At 37.0% G+C, this 24,104-nt stretch overlaps 1 protein-coding gene across 4 annotated transcripts in view; it reads right to left on the bottom strand.

Moving 5' to 3' along the window:
- Window positions 1–24,104, bottom strand: part of LOC145693319 (clavesin-2-like) — an 84,082-nt gene that overhangs the window by 14,912 nt on the left and 45,066 nt on the right. For all 4 annotated transcript variants that reach the window (XM_081769202.1, XM_081769203.1, XM_081769201.1 and 1 more), the window contains exons 4-6: window positions 20,836–20,989; window positions 6,805–6,998; window positions 6,410–6,520 (exon numbers count right to left, since the gene is read on the bottom strand). In XM_081769202.1, coding sequence (XP_081625328.1) covers window positions 6,410–6,520; window positions 6,805–6,998; window positions 20,836–20,989 — 459 coding nt within the window. The remainder of the gene's footprint in view (window positions 1–6,409; window positions 6,521–6,804; window positions 6,999–20,835; window positions 20,990–24,104) is intronic.

Below are 24,104 nucleotides of genomic sequence, written 5' to 3' on the forward strand. Positions count from 1 at the left end.
AATAATAATAATAATAATAATAATAATAATAATAATAATAATAATAATAATAATAATAATAATAATAATATTCTTTAAAAATTTCAAATTGCATTGTTTTCTACCGAAACTTATATGCTTAGCATTTAAACACAATGTACTAACGACTTAAATTTAAGAATTGAATTGAAATGAAATATTTCAGTTTAACGTCCAACGTTTATGCCAGTTAGGATAAGGGAGACAATGATTAAGGCAAATAAATGAGAATTGAAGAATCGGTAGAATGAGAATGTAGGAAGAAACGAGAAAACCCATGGACACAATGTTGTCCACGACAAACTTACTAGGCCCAGAATTTGAAAGCAATTTGAAAGCCTTTTCTGTACTCATTTTAATGGGATGCTTGATTAAAGTGAGTCTCTGCACCTCTCACTATAGCGTTTACAGAGACGCAAACGGTGGAAAGTGTGGCACAGTCAATAAATCTATGACTCACAGCTACACCATACAGCCTTTAATTTCTGAAAATGGTGTTGTGTTATCACCATTGTTAATTATTTTGCAGGAGAAGGATGGAATATTTGGGCCTATATTCCAAAACAACCTCTTTTAATCTGAAAATGTCCTTGTGAAAGCATCAAATTCGGGAAAGTAACATCAAATCTTGTGAAATATAGCCTAGCTGGCATAATCCTGGGACGTAAAACTCAAAGATTTCATTTCATTTCATGGTTTCAAGAAGTTCTTCTCCCAGTGTCTAATGCAAAGCCTATTTTGTTATTATTATAGATTCGTAGAGTGGTCAAAATTAATCAAATTTTCAACCTATTTTACGAACAAAATACCTCAAAATAGAAACCATTCGGCACAGCCTCTTCATGTGTTCGTGGAAAAACTTCTTGAGACATTTTACTGATACTGTCCTCTACGACTAAAACATAAATTTACATTTCCGTAATAATATAATTTAGATCCAAATCACTAATTCATAATCAGTTTTCTTCTCCCAGATTTCCAAATCTTATTAAATATGCGTGATACAAAAACAATTATTTGGAGGAAGACCGTGCTGCATTTTGCAATTTGTCACAGTTATTGCTGTAATAAGGTGAGCTTGGTGTAAACAATGTTTATGCATAACACACTTTTTTTTTTTTAACAAAATATCATTACTGTGAAGCGTTTTCTCGATAAATTCATAATTATAACAATTGAATATATATGAAGTTCTGACATAGTGAGAGGCGAGAGGACTCGCTACATGTAAGCACTCCGAATAGGGAGAGGTGCAGTGACAAACTTTAATCAAGTATTCCGTTAAAATAAAGGGGTTTCAAATCAATAGAAAGAGATTTCAAGTCGGCATGCAACCTTCTCGAAGTGACCCCTGCCAGAACGTCCGTGAACTTGACAATAACGATAAAATTAGTGTCAATCGTTAGTGCTTCTTAGTGCACTAACCCCTAACGTTAGTGCTTCATTAGTGTAGGAGCTACAAGAAAAAACTTTGGGGGGCCAAGTTCACGCTGCCTCCCACTTCAAGCACTACCGAAATAACTAGTATCATTCAGTAGCGTAGCCAGGATGTGTGTTTGGGGGGGGGCCAAGTGCTGTTATAGGTACATATAGAAAATTTACAAACAAAAAATATATAAACATAAAAATATATAAAAAATTACAAACATCAAAGTACTAAAGTACATTGTCGGACCTCTTTGGGGGGGGGCCCCCTTCCCTACGCCACTGGTATCATTCGTTAGTGCATCGTTAGTGCTTCTTAGTGCTCCAACTCCTAACGTTAGTGCTTCATTAGGTAGGATCTAGAGCCAAAACAATAGTAGACGCTGCCCCCACTTCACGCAATAACGAAAAATTAGTGAAATTGGTTAGTACATCGTTAGTGCTTCTAGAAAACACTAATAGTTTCGTTAGTGCTTCACTATTAGTGTAGATATAGCCAATTATAAGTCACAAAACTCCCATTAGAAATACATGGGGAATTTTTCATTTCGTCAAATTACCGCCAAATTCAAAAGCACTAATGGTCTCTTCTAGCGCAATTGTTAGTGTATCATTAGTGCTTCTTAGTGCACCAACCCTAACCTTAGTGGTTCATTAGTGTAGGTGCTACAAGTAAAAACATTTGGGGGACCAAGTTCACGCTGCCCCCACTTCAAGCACTAACAATAAAATTAGTGTCATTCGTTATTGCATCTTTAGTGCTTGGTAGTGTATCAACTCCTAACGTTAGTGCTTTATTATTGTATGCTCTAGAGCCAATACAATGATGCACAGTGGTTCCTTACTTTAAGCACTAACGAAAGAATTAGTGACATTCATTAGTGCGTCGTTAATGCTTCTAGAAAACACTAATAGTTTCATTAGTGCTTCACTATTAGTGTAGTTATGGCAAATTATATCACGAAACTACTGTAAGAAATGCATGAAGAATTTTTCATTGCGTCAAACTCAAAAACACTAATGATCTCTTCTAGTGCAATCGTTAGTACTTCTTGTAGCACTAACTCCCAAGGTTAGTGTTTCTATAGCTTGAACGCTAAAAGCGAAAATCCTTAGCCTCCCAAGAAAGCACTAGTAGTTTCGTTAGTGCTTCAATATTAGTTTAGATAAACCCAATTATGGGTCACGAAACTCCCATAAGAAAAACTTGGAAATTTTTCATTGGGTCAAATTCTCACGAAATTCAAAAGCAGTAGTGGTCTCTTCTTGTGCCATCGTTAGTGTTTCGTTATTGCTTGCTAGTGCACCAAGACCGAACGTTAGTGCTTCTCATCGTGAATGCTTTATGGGGAGGGGCTAGCGTGTACTGTAGTTAGCTTTCCCTAAGTTTTATTTTCTACTGTCCATACTGTTGAAGCACTAATGTTAGGAGTTCTGCAATAAGACCTACTAACACTACACTATATTATAACCATTCCACTATATGTGGGTATTAGTGCTTTTAAATTTGGTGGAATTTTACAAAGTGAAAAATGCTATGTGTCTAAATTTAGCCCCTCACGCTTCTGAAGTGCTACTAAACTTTTTACATGTTTAGTGCTTCGTTATTGCACATTCGTGCACTAAACACTAACGTTAGTACTATCATACTTTAGAAGTTATTAATGAAGCACTAAAATTGGAGTTTAGTGTACTAATGGGCACTAACGAAACACTAAGCATCTGAAGGGTATAACTTTAACACCAAAAGTACTATTCTGCTCAAACTTTCGTGGTATTTACATAAACAAAATGTTTTTGGTAGTGTTGATTAGAATTACGAACATGCGACGTGAGTGCCATCTGTTACGTGGGAACCATCGAGACGATAATCTAGCTCCAACTAAATTTTGTGAACAGTAACCAATGTAATTAAGTTTATAGCAGCACTAAGGCGTTCCTCAAGATCATTCCGGGTTCTGAGTATTGTAGGAACATAGATCAAGTCTACGTTCTTTTCAACAATTTTATCCTTTCGGTAATAGTGCGAATTCGAATGCGAACACAATTGTATATGTTTTTTCAGATAGACCCGACTTGAATTCATAGCTCTTTTACTTTGAACAGTAACTCCTTGTTACTAGACAATGTGATCTTAGGAAATATAATGGATGAGATCAAAATGGTTAAAATAAGCAAAATAATAATAAATACATCAGAAACAAAAAAAAAAAAAAAAAATCGTACAGTTCATGAAATTCTTTAAATATAGGATCCTATATTAAGTGCATTTCATAATAATAATAATGAGAAGAAGAAGAACTATGATCCTAAAATTTTCAATTATCCTCTTCCATATTCTTCATCAATAAATATATTCTTTCCTCTTACTTTTACTTCCTACATTTCTAGTATTACATTACTACAGCCTAATTTCATTTCAAATAATGTAGATTCCAGTTATTGTGTCTCTTTTGGACTATGTTCAGTACTATAGAATGGGAAAGGAATGAGAAACATTGTCTGAGAAGAAAATGTATAATCAGAGGGGTGATAGAAGACACAAGAGAAGGAACAAAAGTGAGAACTGAATTTGACTACAATTAATGGACTGCAGAAAATAGAGACGAGAGGTTAGCTGAAGACTTAGGTGCACGGAAGTTTCTTAGTTTGCGGCAAATGGCCTGCCATTAATAAGAAAATACTTATAACGATTATCATTACTGTTCCCCTGTCCTCTCTATATGCCCAGTATTCTATTTTCCTTCGATTTCCGGTGGAGACACACGGTCGAAAAAGTGTAAAAGATTTTTCGGGTCAGCCATCCTGAGTAAGTTTTTCTGAGTTTTCCCCATTTACACCAGGCAAATGCCAGGATGGTACCTAACATATATGTCCCAGGCTGCTGCCTTTCTTTCCTAATCCTTTTTTCCTTCTTTTTCCTCGGATAATGTAATCACCGAGGGACGTCATCTTTCATGCGTCATGGCCTAACAGTACCATAGATACCGAAAGCCCAAAAATCTAATTCCTAAATCCCTAAATTTCTTTTCTTCCTAAACCTCGCAAACACGTCCTCATGGCTTTTCCGTTTCATAATGTTCACATTTCTAATCCTTGTAGAGTTCAATCTATACAAGACACCTTTGACAACTCTTTAACTTTTATCCAGCGTTTCCCAATTTTCTGATGTCGTGAACCCTTGTAACCACTGTTAATAATCTGTGGCCTCCATGAAATAAAACATGACTTTATATATATATATATATATATATATATATATATATATATATATATATATATATATATATATATGTCATACAGAAATAAAGTAAAGATAATAATTCTACAAGACTAAATGCATAATTTATGGCAATGCAATAATGTTATAAATAGACATATTCCAAAAACTATTATCATGTCAATTAAGCCAAATATTGTGAATGGAAATGCTCCGCCTCCGGGGGTTTGAAAAGTATATTTTCTAATCGATTATATACTAATATATTAATAAAAAAATTTAAACTCATGTCGGTGGAGAATGTTGAACCCCAAAGCAAGAATTGAAATAATGTTGCTGAATTAAGAACTTAATTTTCCTTTCAACTTCTACTAATTCACTACCTGTCCAGTTTATTAATCTGATATAGGACCCAGTATCACTTGCGGATTAATAACTTAAGTTTTTGATGTTGAGATATATTTTGCACATAAATATTTCAGTCTTAGTTGGTAATTTTGATTTGCTTTCTTTATCTTTTTGTATTCTATTCTTTCGAACTTGTTGAAGCCCAGATAATATACGGTAAAAATATTACAGTTGTTAGCAACTTAATAAAACATTTCTAACACATTTTTTAAAAAGAAATGTGCTATCAAAGAAAGAATATAATGTTTTATATTACGAGGAATATTTACGAACTTCTTAGGATATTTAGTAGAAATAAAATTTCCCGATGGCTCTTTTAATCTCTAGTCGGCTCCGGAGGAGGAGATCCGCGGATCATATATTGGGAAACACTGCTCTAAACGCTTGTTTTTACAGTCTTATCCTTGTTTTTATATCTCACTTTAACCTTCAGATGTTGATTAATGTCCGTAATTCAACTATTGTCTAGACACTAAATTTAGACACGAAACATACCGTCCCGGGCTATGACCCATGTTGGCTCATGCGTAAATACGGTTCTGATGATGATAATAATAAAGGAAACTAATTTTCATAGTCAATTATCTTGAAAAAGTTTAAGCATTCCAAGATCCAGTTAGTCAAAGATAGATAGACAGCTTCATGAGGAGGCTGGAGTTCGCACTTTAAAGATGAACGAGTATTTGTTAAATATTGCCATTAGCTTTTGAAACAGAGTTGACTGTTTTCCTGGTCAGATTACTCATCTAAGTAAACTTTCCAGAAAACAGGTTAAGACAATTGATAAAACTCCAATCTGGTTTTATTTGGTGCCAAACTGCAAACTAAAAGTACTAGTATTGAGCACGTTTTCATCAAAATCAACTGAGGAAAGAAACAACGAATTATTACCATGTTAATTTTAACAGTTCTCACAAAAAAGTCATTAATCTTCTCATACTTATGGAAAAAAAAACATTCCTGAAGGAAAATTTTCCATCAGAGTCGTGATATTGACTGGACATCAGAGAAACTAATAATAGGTTTATTAAAGTTCATCTAAATCCGATGTCTCTTACATTGCTCAATATTACCATCCGTATTAGTCTTAGAGTTATTCTATAGCAACTTTATCAGTGGTGTAAAGGACATCATCAGGCACTGAACCTGCTAGTAAAGTAAAGAAGAATATTAAGAAATTATCTTCCACAATTTCAGGAACAGCAGACAACATTGTTTTGTTGAAGACCAAAGTGTAATAGAAAGATATTGTCGATATTGACTTCCCTTATACTCCACTTGTAATTTTGTGTGTTAAAATATGCAAAGAACTGCACTAATTAAATAACTTGTACTCACCCTACTCTTAAGCTTTGCTTTGATGAGAGGCTTGAATATTTGGTAAACCATGTTGAAAAGGAAAGGCTGTTTTACAATATGAACGTTCTTCAAACGAAGGGGAAGAGCATCCTAAAACAAAATAATGGCCTTTAAGATAAATAAAGTAGAAACACAAAATAAGAACATGATAATTACAAAACCACCTTACATTTAAAAATAAAACTGAAATTATTCCATATGTTACTACAGAGAAACATACAATTATAAATAAAATTTTCCGAAAATAACCCTATATTACAGTCAACTTCTTGATTCATTTTTTACAATAACGTCTCCTAACATCTCAATCAATAAATACAAACATATATGTGCTAGTTACCTAACCTTGTCGCTATCATTTATACACAACTCACCTGGATAAATTCTAATAGTCGCATAGCATAAGAGGGCGTGATTGCTACCACCTGTTTCATGGATAGTCCTTCAAAATCTAGAATCACTACTACTCCTGCTATTTGGGTCTTTGGTTCAAGCATCGCATGTTGATGGAAGATGTAAAAGGCTTTGAAGCTTTCGTCTGCGGTCACTTGTTTTGGATCCCAAACACCTACAAAGCAATGAGTCCATTTGAGTACAAGAAAATTTCGGGAATTTAAGAACAAATTTAGAGATTAGTCAAGGGTTCTAAAGAATGAATGGGCATGGGTAATATACCTTTCAAATCTTTAAATAAAAAATATTTCCAAAAGACGTGATAAAAACTTTTTAAAAAACTAGATTTTTTCTTGCTGTTTTCTTTCTTCTAAACGAGACAAACCACACCATGATATTTACGTCTAGAATATTTCTATGGTTAATCTTTGAATCCAAATTATTTTGTTTATCTTTTTATAAGTTAATGACGCAATGCTTATATCGTGCAGAGTAAAATAGATAGAAGTAGCAACGCCATTTGTCACTTCTAATGATAGGTAGATATTCTCTAGATATTGTCTTTCGAAATAATTATAAACTTTTATTATAATTATTTCGAATGAGATAGACCTCATTACTTCTTCAAGAACGTAGCCTTCAATAATACTATTAAAATAAACTTGTAACTTTTGATATACAAAATGTTTTGTCAGAGTCAATCTTAATCGGTTATAAAATAAATCATTGTATACCTTGTTTTGAATTTTAAGCAACATATTATTCATAATTTTAAAAAAAGTTAAATTTTTGGTTTTTCATTCATGCTTTATTTCTTTTATTTTGATGTACGTTTCAAATACACTGAAAGCGTTCATCATCAGAGAGGTGAACGCAGTCAGTGTATTCGAAACATAAGTTGAAATAAAATACATGAAACACGAATAGAAAACCAGAATTGAACTTTTTAAATTACATATATCTCCGTGAAAATTATGTGGAATATATATATACATACGAGGGTTGGGGCAAAAGTCGTGGCAACTATTTTTTCTTCCAGATATGTGAGTGGATCACAAACTTCTATGTGTCGTGTGGAAGTTCTGCAAGTATAGTGTGTATGCAGAACAACAGATGGCTCTCTAATAGCTGGTAGTAGCACAGCGAGGGCTGTGAAATCAGTTAGTTGGTGAGTGTCGTGCGAGATGGGAGTAACCCGTGTTGAACAGCGCGCTTACATCAAAATAGCCGTTCTCCGCAGGGGAAATGAGATAGAATGTCACAGTGAACTAGTGGAAGCCCTTGGGAATTATGCCCTACCATACCGAAGAGTAGCACGGTGGATAGAAAAGTTTCAGCAAGGACGTGTGTCAACCAGTGATGAGTAATGTTCGGGGCGACCTGTCAGTGTGCGGACTGACGTGGCACGTGCCGTCATCGAGAAGCTCCTGGATGAAGACAGACGATGGACGCTACTGGAGTTGGCGGAGGCAAGTGGCATCGAGAAACGCATAGTCCACAGGATATTGCGTAATGAGCTACAACTACGCAAAATTGCATCGCGGTAGGTACCGCATGCACTGACGGAAGTTCAAAGGTGGATGTGCTATGCAATATGCTCCCACCACCTTGCACGCTGGCAACAGGACGGCGATCAATTCTTGTCACGAATAATCGCCATCGATAAATTTTGGACCAGGGCATACGAACCAGAACTGAAACGTCAGTCCGCGGAGTGGCGGCATGCTGGATCACCAAGGAGGCAGAAGTTCCGTCAGAATCCTCTCCAGTAAAATTGATGATGATCGTCGCGTATGACTTCAGGGGTGTCATTGTTTGCCACTTTGTTCCACATGGCAGAACAGAGGTACAGGGACTTCCTGGTGCGACAGGTACGACGTTGCGTTCGGGAGAAACGTCCGGATCTTGTGGACAGTGCAATAATCCTGCACGACAATACAAACCCACATAAAGCAGAGTGTGTAGGGCAGTTACTGCGACGTTGGAGATGGGAAGAATTGGAGCACTCACCGTATTCTCCTGACATTTCGCCATGTTACTTTGATCTCATTCGAAAGATTAAGGAACTACTACGTGGTAGGCGGTTTGCAACACGTGAGGACATTGCTAATGCTGTGCGCGAACAGGGGACCCGATTCACATATGGTGCGGCTAATGCACAGGCGGATGATATTCAGCGCCTCCCACATCGTTGGCAGCGTGTGGTGCAAGTAGCAAGGGACTACTTTGAGGGTCTTTAGGCCCAGGTTTTGTCATGTCAACTGTATGCGTACTGTGTTGCCATTCTTTTGCACTGTGAAGGACATATTGCCCAGGAGCGTCATTTAGGAGAGGCAGGGAGGAGCATTTGCCCCCCCTGAGTTTGAGATGTATATAGATTTTATCAATAGAATAGTAGTAAATCAGTGAAAAATGCGAAATTTTACTTATATCAAGGGGTCTTGCCCCCCCCCCCCAAGCAAAGTCTGAAATGACGCTCCTTGCCCTGTATACTACCGTAATAAATTAGTGTGTTACGATATTTCAGGGCTATTCATTGTCCACACATGTAGTTAACACCTTGTTCTTTCGTCTGTATATGTCACATTTTCCAACCGCACCCACAAGAAAAAAATAGTTGCCATGACTTTTGCCCCAACCCTCGTATATATATATATATATATATATATATATATATATATATATATATATATATATATATATATATATATATATATATAATTCAATTTGTTACATCATTATTGGAATAATATTGATATTAATTTTCTAAATCTATAATCGTAGAATTACCACTTACAGTAAGGATATAAGTTTGTTTTCAGTGTGAAGTTATCAGGGAATTACGAGATATTTGAAGTGAGCTTGTTCATAATCTACGTTTTGTACTAAGAAATTTACAGCATAATGTCCTATATATTCCCTAGAGGCTTACGAAAATAGTATTACGTAAATAAGTCTGTTCTATGTAATGGTTTTGAGTATGAATGAGCGAGAATACACTGATGTGCAAAATAAATGAGATAAAACTACCCGTATAGTAACGTAGTTCTCCGCTTGGGGTGACATGAGAAAAATGGCTGCCAAAGAAGGCAAAGTAGCGTTAATAATCTTCAATTTTCTCATCAACTAGTTTGTTACTTATGTGCAACGTAATTTCTAAAGCCTCCAGTTTTTAGGAGGTCCTGTTATTTCCTTTATTTTTCTTTCTTGTTTCTTCTAAATCGAGTTGAAACACCTGAAAATTGGTTTTTATCAAATTTCATTAAAATTGTTAGAAATACTTCCAGATAAAATTGGGAGTCATTCCAACTTTCAACTAAGAATTGTTTGCTTTTAGATCAGTGTGTCCCAACATGTAGTTCGCGACACCGGAGATCCGCGAGAAATTTAAAGAGGGTCTGCGGGTCATTTTATTTTCAGTAAACTTTATCATGTTGCTCACAACTGGGATATTTGTAATGCTCATTGATTTCAACCAATTGAAAAGAATAGAATACAAAAAAAAAGAAAAAGAAAAAAGAAAAGAAAAAAAGAAAAGAAAAATTTACGCAAAATATTTCTCAATTTGAAGGACTTAAGCTATCAATACCCAGCTAGAAAAAATGAAATGAAATCTTTGAGTTTTACGTCCCTCGGTTATGCCGGTTAGGCTAAAGGAGGCGGTGATGAGAGATGAGTGAAATGAAGAAAGTGGGTGGAAACGGGAGAACCCCGAGAAAACCCACGAGCACGGTGTTTGTCCACCACAAAGTTCACTTGGCGGGGGCTGGGATCGAACCCGGGACCCCAAGCACCAGAGGTGAACGCTCTACCACTGAGCCACCGCGCCCCCTAATACCCAGCTAGACATGATCCAACATATTCATTCGAATTAATATACTAAACTAAATACACGCCGTATGCCCCCAAAATGAAAAGAAGTTCTTGACGAGGCAGTAAAAATTGTCAATTTTATTACAGCCCATCCTCTTAATAGCCTGTTATTTTCCGCTTTTTGTACTGAAATGGGAAGTGATCAGGTACACTCCTTATTACCAGTGTGCGAATTAGATAATCTATATTGGGGGGGATAAAATTAGGCCAAAGGACATAGTCTGAAGGTTCAAATTACAAAATGAGACAATACACGCCTTACCCCCCATATTATATACACTGCTCCACAAAACTTAAGCAACCCGAGAGAACGTGGTATAAGTGACGTGTGGGGCCCATTCAAACACTGTTTAGTGGCATGCACATACACAGAGACACACAGGCAAGTCGAGCACCCACTCTATCGCATAAGCAGCATCGTTGCAAGCGCGGTGAACAACTTATGCCATGAGCCGTACACCACAGCACAGTAGTGTCCGAGGCTCCAAGCATTGAGTTAGTGGTTCTTGTGTGGGGTACACACCTTGAAATGGCTGGTAGACGACATTTGAGTGACTTTGACCGCGAGCAAACAATTGGGCGGTGGAATTTGGCCGATCGCAAGTGGAAGTGGCGCAGGAATTCAACGTGAACAAAAGTGTTGTGTGGAGGCTGTGCAATCGCTTTCAAAATGGAGGCGAAGTCAGTAGACGTCATGGAGGAGGCCGTCCGAAGAAGACGTCGGCCGTCGAGGACCGATTTCTCACAATTTCTGTCAAACGTAACCGTCAAGCTTCATGCTCTCACCTGGCCAATGAGTTGTTTCAGGCTACAGGACAACGCGTGAGTCGTGAAACTGTTCGTCGGCGACTCGATAGAGCAGGACTGTATGCAAAAAGGCCTGAGCTGTGTGTGCCATGAAACTGGAGCACAAATGTGCGCGTTTCACATGGTGTCAGGAACATGTTGTATGGGGGAACACCAGTGGGCGCGTGTCATGTTCTCCAATGAGTCGAGATTCAACCTGTCGTCAGATTCTGATCGGACTTTAGTGTGGAGAGAGCCAGGAGCACGCTATCATCCAAACTTCATTGCTAAACGGCCCTCCTATGGCGGTGGTTCCATTATGGTGTGGGGTGGAATTATGCTGGACGGGAAAACGGACCTCCATATTGTGCAACATGGCACTTTGACAGCACAACGGTACCTGAATGAAATTCTCAATACACATGTGTGCAATTTCAGCGGAGCATTTGGCCCAGACTTCCTGTTTATGGATGACAATGCCCACCCACACCGTGCACATCGTGTGTCCGAGTATCTGGAGAGCGAAGGCATTACGCGTATTGCATGGCCTGCCGGACTTGAATCTCATCGAGCATGTGTGGGATGCTCTTGGGCGGCGAATAGCGCAGCGCAGTTAACCAGCACACACTCTCCCTGACCTGCAAACAGCTCTCCTCGAGGAGTGGCACCATCTGCCGCAAGACTTGATCAACACTCTGATTTGCAGCATTGAGGCCAGATGTCGTGCCTGTATAGCTGTTCGTGGTGGTTACATGCCATATTGACTGCCTATGCCCTCGCACAACCCAGCTTCACCTGTTGAGGTATCGTAGTGCTGAACTTTTTGGTCACCCTGTACATCCTAACTGTATTGTTCGTCTTCACTTGTGTTGCATTGTGCATCTGGACCGTCTGTTTGTTCATTATACTTGGTGCAGTGATCGTGTCGTTTTATTTTCTGCCACTTTCTTCGAGTTGCTTAAGTTTTGTGGAGCAGTGTATATATATATATATATATATATATATATATATATATATATATATATATATATATATATATGTGTGTGTGTGTGTGTGTGTGTGACATCTGTAATAAATAAGAGATTTATTAATTTAATAAATCTACCGACAATAACTATGCACATATATATTGTCTGACATACACACACCCCACTAAACCTTTCTGAACGTGTTTTAATGTTGTACTCACTCTTGTCCCCGTAGCTCTCTAAGGTTTATTTAGTTAATAATTTGGCTCGAGCGATAGCCATGATCACAAGCATATGTTAATTTTTCCACTCATATTGAATGCTTCCACTTTGCATTAATACATACAGGTTGCGAAAAGAAACCTACTTCAGTCTTGTGAAAACCACTAAAATTATCAGTTAAACCGGACATTTTTTTTTTTTAAGAAAATCTAGATATTAGCCTATCAAATAAGAAATGGATTGTTGCTGGACCCGATTTCTCACATCAAGGTCAAATCGAAGCCCAAATATTTAAAATCTCTCAATTCAAATTTCGAGTTTGTGCTTCTACTTCCCGCTAAAGCTGTGCTCATCACGACTTTTTTTTTCTTCAAATATCGATTCCGTGATGGGCACGGAAAGTCAACACTTAAAAATTACTTTACTGTTAGGTTGAAGATGAGTTGATTCACTATGGGCTACGTTATTCAAATAAAGTAAAACATTACACTGAAGTTTTTCAGACAACATTAATTGCGTGGACAGCAAACTGTACAGCGAAAAGATGGAAAAATGAAGGGTTAACTTTAAAAATACCCGCTCCAGTTGAAATGCTTATACAGACACGGACAATGACACAGAGAACCAGTCGTATTAACAAATGCTGAAACAAATCTTGAATTATTCGCTTATTCACCTAAGAATCACCTTCATTAACATGTCTGCTCACTATAGTTCATTCAAGGAACGTTCAGTACCTCATGTAAACAAATACACGTGGTGATTGTTTGATTTTATTGGTTAAAGAGCCTTGCCGCATCCATGTGGCAGAAGAAAATAGTCCATTGCCAAGTAAGCTGTTTTTCAATGTTTTTGTTGCTTATAAGGCTCATTACCAGAAATACAATTTACTTACAGTGAAATAACAGAAACAATACTCTATCTAAGAACTAAATTGAATTAATGCAATAAAAGAGAATACGCATGCGTAGAAACTGGGTTTGGCCCACCTTATGCGCGAATCACAGTTTACAATATGGCTGCGTGCGGGGAATATGCAAAACGCCGACAGGGTACAAGCACGCGCTTCACAAAAGAAGCGGTGACCGATAGCCAATCATCCGATGACTGGCGGAGTAATACCATTCTACAATGTTTACATCAGGATCAGAAGGATCGTTGAATGAACTTTAGGAGCGTATCCCCCAGCGTGTACGTTAACATATACTTACGAGAGAATACCTATATCTCAGATTTTGAGTACAGTTTCAAAAGTTCATTTCCGTAAACTGTAAAAGCAGTGATTACTATGCTAATTATCACAAATAAATGCAACTTTTGAGTTGCATACACACAACCTACTAGGGAATGAAGACCACATGCTAACAAAGAGTACACTGGAAAATGAAATAACATGTTATAACAAAAATTAAAATAAGATGATAATCGATACAAATATAGAGGATGAATATGACATATCCGAACTTTGCCAAGTATGGTAGAAGAAGCTATTTGTTTACTTCTTCTTGGCCAACCGCTAAGAACATTTATAAATCTATATGTGGCTTTGTTATACGCAATTAGTACATTCAAATTCACAAACGATGACGAACTGAAGGGTACGAAGGTACAGTTGCAAGTAACAACCGTAGTCATAATAATATAGTTCTACTAAACAACGTTGAAAATAGTGGGTAATTAGGTGGTAAGTAGAAATGACCAAAACTGAACAGTTTACATCGATCATTTCGAAATACAGCTAGAAGATTAAATTTACAAGAAATAACAAAAATCAGTGAAATTTGGAGTGATACTAAGCATAGTTTGAGGGGGAAAGCGAGCATCCCCGGTGGGGATACTTCAGCTGGCTTCTTTGGGGGGGAACAAAATGTGATTGAGGGGGAAAATCCCCCTCATCCCCCCCGGTAATTCGCACCCTGCTTATTACAGTCACCAATTCCTAGTTATCTCGGAATACGCTTCCGAGCTTTGTGACATGAGGTTCTTCCTAATCAATTCTATTTGAGTTAACACAATTTAGACGCTTCTACATGGCTCTTGTCTTTTGTTTATTAGCCGAACATTTTAACATCTCGAATGCTTAGCTCGAGTCTCGAAGGTATATTTGTAACTCAGTGGTGCCCACCCCCCCTCAGGTCCATGACGCACCCCCCTGAATTGTCTATCCGTAGGTGTTCTTCCATGAAAAAAAAATTTGATTAATTTTTACACCCCCTCAAACATATTTATATAGATTTAGCCCCCCCCCCCAAATATTTCAATGACGCAGTTTGCGTCATAGTCCCCCCTTGTGGGCACCCCTGTGTAACTATGTTTTCTGTGCAAGACAAGATAAAGCGAAAAATCAAGAAAATACATTTGTGGTGAGAAAGGAAACTGTTTGGAGAAAGAAAAATGCTATGTATTGAGAATTTCAGTATTTTGTATTGAGAATAAAAATTACACTTTTTAGCAACAAAATACAATCTTAATTATCAAAGTAGTTTGCTTAACACTCGATCAATTTTATCCCACAAATCAGATAGAATAGTCTAGGCATTCCTTGCTCAAAGAAGAAGTGGCTTAGAGGCGATGAAATTGTCTCAAGTTTTGATATTATCGTTGTTTGAAAAGAAAGTGTATGCTGCAGGGACTTACACAAATAATAACATGAAAGGAGCAAGATCAGGCGAATAAGCAGCATATGGAAAACTTCCCAGCTCAAATTGAAGATTGTTTCTTTTGTTGACAAAGCGATATGTGGACGAGCATTGTCATGCAACAGTTCTTTGACCTGTCGCGTTCCTTGGCTAGTAAAAGGTAGTTTCTTCTCATTTTTTTTTTTTTACTCGATCGGAACAATTGATTGCTGTAGCATTCAACATAGATGGTTACATTAGGCTTCAGAACGTAATGGTTCACGCCCTTTTTATCTATCTGATCCAGAACAAAATATTTCCTTTTAGTGACAAAAGTTGACGGCTGACCAAGATTTACCCATGACTTTCGACATTTAGGACCATCGTAGTAAACTCACTTTTTATCTCTTGCTACGGTTTTCCGTAAGACTTCTCTCTATGTTGAGCAGTAAGGGACACACAAGCGTTCAGACGAGCCTCTACATTGCTTTCTGTAAACTCGTATGAGATCCACTTGTCTGCTTTCTTAAACTTGCTAAGTACGTCAGACCTCAAACGATTGGCAAATGGTCAACTCCAAGCTCCTCGCCCAGTTTCTTTGTTCCTTAGCACGGATCTTCCTCTAGTAGCGCTTCCAGATAATCGTTTTTGAATTTGTAGTCTTTCTTTTCTTTGCTTCTCTCATCGCACTTGTACAATTTTCTCATCGCACTTGTATCAATGCTACCCTCCTCATTCGCAACATTGGTGGTTCTTTTGGCTCCTGCAGTTGACTTTCCAAGGTTTAAAAGGAATATGACAATGCAATGTCTAATAAGTATCTTGTCCACACCTATGAACTCGTTCTATCGAGAAACTAAGTTCAAGTTATGTAACCCTGTTTAGGTTTTTTACTCCCTTTCCTCACAAGTAAAGGGTCCAAATGGATGAATCGAGTTGCGGGATGAGACATAGTGCGCCTGATAGAGAATGTGAAAATACGTGTATGTGCAAAGTTATAGCAGCTGAGCGCCATAAGAAACGAAGGGGGAGGGGGTCAAAGTTGGTGGGAGAAGCGCTATGCTATGTTATAGAAATACATCAAATAAACTGCTGATTCGTAAAAATAGTGAAAGATAGACAATACAAACGGTGGTAGTTTCACATATTGGCGAAAGAAGACTGGACAGAGTAGATCACGAACCTCCGCCGCCATCTTGAAATCTGCCATTTTGAAATCTGTGTTTTTTTTTTTTTTTTTTTTTTTTTGAAATGGAAAGATTTCAAGACTTTGAATTAATCCCCCTCCGTTTCTTATGGCGCTCAGCCGCTATAACTTTGCACATACACATATTTTCACATCCTCTATCAGGTGCACTAAGTCTCATCCCGCAACTCGATTCATCCATTTGGACCCTTTACTTGTCAGACAGTTCAATGGACCTAAGTGATTTAATTGATTTCTAGTTATGTTGCTGAAAGTACGTAAGGTATTGTTGTATGATATTGAACATTTGAGGTCATTTGCATCTCAACTACGTGTGTATTTTCGATTTGCCCTTAAAAAAAATGATTGGGTGAAAACTGTCTACTGGGTCAATCCAAACCAAGTGCTCCAGAGGTGGTTGCTCGATCATCTTCGAAAATTATAAAACTTTGAGTGTGACGAGCCTTGTGCATAAGGTCAATAACACTATTTACGTTGTCATATGTACAAGTGTTTCTGAATGGCGGCCATCTTTGTTGTCGGTGGAGTGCCATTTTTTGCATTTGCAAGCGTTTACGAAAACTACAGTTACTCAGGACGTACGTATCAGGCAAACTCCAAACAAAAACGAATGTTTAGAGGAGAGACTAGGATACACGGAGAACATATACTGTTCCTTCTAAATACATATGCAGGGTTGCAAAGCAATACATGAAATCACTTGGAAAAGTACAGAAAATTACACTTTTCAAGGAGCTGTATTTTGGAGTGGCATAAAGTGGGGGATTCATAAGTTTTGTGCTGAATACTATTGCATGTAAAGGGTCTGTAGAAATATCCACACCTACGATACTAATGATATCGTAGATTGTTGGGGGTGCGAAATTTGAAGTTTGTGATTTTGATGTCATGTTTGGAGCGTAATATCTCAGGAGGGCAAAGTGCTAAAAAAAAAAAAAAAAAAAAAAAATGCTGCTTAGGCCACAAAGTAATTCTGTATGTAAATATAAACTATTGCAAAAAAAAATCAGGACATATCAAATGGAGAAAAAAGTGAGGACATGGTAAAAACGCGAGAAAAGCACGCGCGTGACGATAGTCATAGCCCGGAAAAATTTAAATGTTTTGATATGTTTCATGCTAGATCTCAAAAACTACGCATGATTCAGCAATTAGGCCCGCTTTTGTTTGTGTTCAGTTGTGCAAAAGCTTGAGAGTGGCGTTTGTTCCATCTTTCTACCTCCATGATCATTGCCACGTCTACAGAGTGGACAATTTATCTTGACCATCCGCTATAACGGTCAAACCAAAAGAGAGAGAAAAGCGAAACTTTGCACGAAGCAACTACAAGAAGAAGGAAATCTTTGTACGTATTAAACAGAAAGATTCAACAAACAGTGTTGCCAATTCAATATAAAGTTATATTCTTTCAAATGATACTACGTCAGATTATTACATATTTCAAATTAACTTGTCAAACATGAAGTTAAAATACCACTTTTATTATTCAGTGTTGCAAACTAATGATGTTATAGTATCACAAACATCCAAAGTTCGGAGGCTTCCAACTCAAATACAGCATAACGGAGATGTACAGGATAATGCACATCGAAAGTACTTTAGTGTTGGATACCATGGTCATGGTATGACTTGTTTCGAAGTTATAGGAACGAAGTTACAAGGGCTTGAAAATCGAAAGCCTTATTTCGAAAAAACGCTAAGTATCATATCCAGTTACTTGTATGGTTTGTAATCGATGTGTAAATTATTTTGCCGTTTACAGCACTTCGATATCTCAAACCGTTCCGGAGATATGATAAAGATTGCTGGTTTGCAACACTGCTTAAATCGTATAATTGCGAGAACGTCTTGTAATTACAGCTACTAAAAGCTATTGCTGTAATGCTATAGAAGAGAAGGGAGACAACAATCATTTTAAATATTTCCCACAAATACGTCATTTTCAGCAGGATAGGATAGATAGGTGTAACGCATCCGTAACTTCCGTAACTAGGATTGGATTTTAATAATACTTTGTTCATAGATTAAGTGCCTTAATACTGCGGTCCAGTTCGACGATGGGTGTTGTGGGTGCAAGAGGGAGGTAACCCCCTTATCATACAGGCGTGGTAATGATCATGGAGCTAGAAAGATTGAATAAACGCCACTCTCAAACTTTTGCACAACTGAACACAGGCAAAAGCGGGCCTAATTGCTGAATCATGCGTAGTTTTTGAGATCTAGCATGAAACATATCAAAACATTTAAATTTTCCCGGGCTATGACCATCGTCACGCGCGTGCTTTTCTCGCGTTTTTACCATGTCCTCACTTTTTTCTCCATACAATATCAGTCATGATTTTTTTTGCAATAGTTTATTCATATACAGAATTACTTTGTGGCCTAAGCAGCATTTTTTAGCACTTTGCTCTCCTGAGATATTTCACTCCAAACATGACATCAAAATCACAAATTTCAAATTTCGGACCCCCATAAATCTACGATGTCAGTAGTATCGTAGGTGTGGATATTTCTACAGACTCTTTACATGCAATAGTATTCAGCACAAAACTTATGAATCTCCCACTTTACGCCACTCCAAAATACAGCCCCTTGAAAAGTGTAATTGTCTGTATTTTTTCTAGTGATTTCATATATTGATTTGCAACCCTGCATATTTATTTAGAAGGAAGAGTATATGTTCTTCGTGTACCCTAATCTCTCCTCTAAACATTGGTTTTTGTTCGGGGTTCGTCTGATACGTTCGTCCTGAGTAACTGTAGTTTCGTAAACGCTTGCAAATGCAAAAAATGGCACTCCACCGACAACAAAGATGGCCGCCATTCAGAAACACTTGTACATACGACAATGTGAATAGTGTTATTGACCTTTTCATACACAAGGTTCATCACACTTCAATTTCAATAATTTTCGGAGATGGTCGAGCAACCACTTTCCCCATTTTTGGACCACTTCAGATGGATAGACCCTTCTCAGACTCGGAATTGCCTATGGGCTTCTTTTTCGAAGGAAAACAACTTATCGTACTATCTTGTGATTCGATGGTCAAAAAGGTTTCCCTTCAGTACCGTTACTGGAGTTCTGGTTCCAGTTTAAGGCCTTTTATACCGAAATTCCCAAAAGGGCTATAAGATATCTGCCGCCATTTACAATTGCATGTTTATCCGAGGCATTTTTTTTATTTAGTACATACGAAAAACAAAAGTGAAATCTGACAAAAGCAAAATACTTTTAATAAATAATTGTGTTATTTCCGAAACTGCAACATTATTATTTATTAAATATGTTTTGCTTTGGTCAGACTTTATTTTTAATTAAGGCAACGCAGTTTCAAAGCTAGAATGAACGAAATTCAGATGAAAAAAACAAGAACTTCTTAAGATTGAGCCAAATTTACGTTAAAATTTTAGTTTTGATTCAGACATATCTAAGTTGATATCTGTAAAATAGCATCACCCATCACACTGGAATTGAAATCATAATGCTAGTCCTAACTAACACGACTTGATAACTTCTGCACGGATAACAGTGACTTTAACATTGAGCTATCCATATTCCATTTAAACTCTATAACATTCTCTGGTTTCCATGCGATCTACATAATATCAAAGAAATCTTGGTCACCTATAATGAAATGGCATGAAGCATTTCTTACTTCAAATATTACACATTTCATATATGAAATAATCTGATCCACATTACTGTCTGTAGCTGACTTAATTTTTTCCCCTTATTTTCTTATGGAAGGGAAAATATACTTACCGGGAAACACAGTTATGATATTAATAACATTTTAAAAAAGAATTACAATCATCTTCCATATTCAACAGAATGTCCATATAAACGAATTAGAGCTATCCCCTTATCCTTTCTAGACTATTACATTGCGTTAGAATTACCCGAAGTTTCTCAGAATTCAATGCCCTAATAGATGAATAGTAACTCCTGTCTCTTGTAATCAAATTTATTAGCTTTCATTTCTCCTTATTATGGCATTTATTCCTTTTATTTCTAAATAAAATCTGAAGTTGCTTTTAGAGATTTACAAGTGGTATTCATGAATTAAGGTCAAAGTTTAAAAGATCAGATTTATCCACGTTTCTTCAGCTCAAAAGTCATAAAAAGAAGACAAATAACTTCTAAGTAAAACTAACATTAGAAACAGGTTGAGTAATTAATTGATTAATGTACTCTAATGATAGATATTGCCTCATCTTAGTTCCTTTTGTTTAATATAACAAACACATTTTTAGGTATATGCTACAACACAATAATTATTATACTGAACACAATATTATAACACATATAAGGTGGATGCCTACAATTTCTCAAACTTACCTCCAACATTCACGACAAATAATCTTCTTCCATGTTGATCTCTGTGCCACAGAACATTCACCATATTTGATTTAAACACATGTTCTATTGTAGTTGGCAGGAGCCCTTCCAATTGATCAGCATGTTTGATCTTAAATTGCATGCAACGTTGTAGCTGTGAATCACAAAACAAAGAAATTAAACTGTTAAAGAGAAAGAAATTAAACTTTAACCACATTGTTTGTAAATGAATACTATGTGCCTTAAATATTCAATATCTTACCGTTCAATATACCGTTTTCCTTTGTGACGATACTGTCCTTGCTAATCGGTCCCTTAGTTTTACGTTTTTGAAAATATTATCAAAATGAAAGAATTATATTAAAATTATTTTGTGCAATTTTTTGGTATTTAAAGTATACTTGAGCGAAAGAATCAAAAGTGTTTTTTCGACATTTTCTTCATCAATAAATATGCTACATTTGCAAACTAATTATGACATCGTCAACTTAACGACCAGTATTCGATAGTGACGAACAAATCGACACCATTGACTATGTTATTGAATAGTAATAGGTCCAGCACCAGGAAAACATGAAGAGAAATTTGAAGATTGTTCCGTGATTTTTCAATATTTTGAAAAGCATAAAAAGTGTTTAATTTATTTCGGAAATCAACAGGCAAATTCCTAATTACAGTTTTCCATCATTGTATGGTAATACACTTTAAAATGCATCTATAGCCTATATATATAATAATAATATGAAAGCAAAATATACGTTTTATACGTTAAAATACACATAGCACGATAGAGACCTGCACAGACCGGGCTTGGGCGGGCCGACTCTGTTATTTCTTTGGGCCGGGCCGGGCTTGGGCGAGCCGACACTGATTTCTCTTCAGGTTGAACCGGACTGGGGCATATTAATAACAATTCTTTAATAATTATTGACTTTCGTTAAACGATAATTGGAGTAACGCCAAACGTTGAAGAAGTGTGCCCATGAAAAATGTTACAAAGCATGCAATAGCTATTTACAGTTTGTGTTGCTTAGCGGCTCCACTTTCACTATAGAGGATTGCAGGCATTGCGCGGTAAATTGAACTCTGACCTTGACCTTCACTGAACCCAAAATATGACAAGAAGGGGCGGAAAAGTTTTGCCTGTCGCTAAACAATATTACCATCTTCACTTTATGCTGAAAATCAATTAAGTTAGATTTTTGTTGCAGGAAATGGAGTTTTTGTTCTCTCGATGACAGGCAAAGTTCTAGGAGGCAATGGTACCATTCGGGAGGCAAGCGTCAGGTTGTGAACCAGAGTTTAGAAAATGTTTCTGAGGGTTAGGTCAAGTTTAATACTAAATTTTGAGAGAGATTGGAGCTCGAGCTAATTTTTTAAAAAAATTTACCGGGCCGGGGTCGGGTCAAAAACTTTTAAAATTTATCGGGTCCGGGCCGGCTTGGGCCAAGAATTTTTTTTAAAAAACTTATCGGGCCGGGCCGGGCCGGGCTCGGGCCGAAAATCTCCAAAACTTTGGGGACGCGATGGCTCAGTGGTAGAGCGTTCACCTCCGGTGCTTAGGGTCCCTGGTTCGATCCCAGCTTGCGCCGTGTGGGCTTTGTGGTGGACAAACACCGTGCTCGTGGGTTTTCTCGGGTTCTCCCGTTTCCTCCCACTTTCTTCATTCCACCATTTCAGTCATTTCTCATTATCACCGTCTCCTTTAGCCTAACCGGCATAATCGTGGGACGTTAAACTTAAAGATTTCATTTCAATTTTCTCCAAAATTTTTCGGGCCCGGGCCGGGCCTAGGTACATTCGGGCTGGAATGGGCTGGGGCCGAAAAATTCGGCCCGTGCAGGTCTCTATAGCACGATGTACAGTATATAGCAAATTTATATAGAATGAAAATTTTGTTTATAACTAAAACTATCTGTATCTGGGTGTCCTTGTGTAAGCTTATTATACAATATAAACATTTTTCTGACAGGCGATACGTCCAATGCATTAGTCCTTTACGCTGAAAGATGAAATATGCCATTATGGGGTTTCTTGTTCTATGTGGGACGTGAATTTTGATTTCTGATAAATATTCTGAATCTATTGCATTATGAATTATTTTAAGTAAGGAAGATAAAATGAAATGAGTTCTCCTACTTTCAAGAGATTGTAATGAATATTTGTTTCGAAGACCTTCGTAGTTCTCAAATTTTGGATAAATCTGTTTCTTTATATGTCAAAAAGTGCACAAATTTATTTTGAATGTTTTTGATTTTATTTATATATTTCTTACTGTTAGAACCCCATATTATCACTACATATTCCACCTTAGACCGTACATAGGCAGCGTATGATGATTTAAGGACATTAATGTTAGAAAAATCACTTCCTAATCTCATCACAAATCCAAGGTTCCTAAAGGCCTCCCCAACTACTCCGTTGACTATGAATATCAAATGATAGGTTTGACTGCAGACTGATTCCAAGATCAGTAACATAATCCACTCAATTGGCGTTTAATTAATAGTATGCACATTGCGGTCATAGTTCATTTTTCTTTTGTATGATACTACTTTTCAGTTTTTAATATTTAGCAGCAACTTGTTTAATTCACACCATTGGGAAATAGCATTAATGTCACTTTGCAAAGAAATAGCGTCTAATTCAGTGGAGATACTGCGATAGATTTTTAGATCGTCAGCAAACAATAGTTTGTGGGAATGTTATTACAGGTGGTAAATCTTTAACAAATAGTATAAATAATATAGGTCCTAAGTTCGATCCCTGAGGCACACCTGAGTCTACGTCATATTCCTTAGCTAAAACATTCTTGTATCGAACGCGATGTTTGCGTTGGCAAAGATAGAATGCTATAAGTTGTTGAAGATTCGGTAAAAAATTAAATGTCACAAGTTTGCTAAGAAGTATATCATGATTAATTACGTCGAACGCCTTGGAGAAATCTGTATAAATTACATCTACTTGTTCCTTTTTATCAATTTGATTAGCTATAAAATGTGTGAGTTCTGAGAGATTGGTTACAGTTGATTTCTTTTACATGAAGCCATGTTGAAAGGGATATATTATTGACCGTACATGTGTGTAAATTTTTTCGTACCTTAGTTGAGGCAGATATTAGAGTTACCGGTCGATAATTTTTTATTTGGTCAGTAGAACACCCCGTTTTGGAAATGGAACAAACTTCACCAATCTTCCATTTCGCAGGAAATGTAGAAGAAGCTATTGACTTGTTAAAAATAACTTGTAGGGGATGTTTCAGTATTTTT

Source organism: Thermobia domestica, chromosome 8 (assembly GCF_964235325.1).
Source record: "Thermobia domestica chromosome 8, izTheDome1.hap1.1, whole genome shotgun sequence".
NCBI classification, from domain to species: domain Eukaryota; kingdom Metazoa; phylum Arthropoda; class Insecta; order Zygentoma; family Lepismatidae; genus Thermobia; species Thermobia domestica.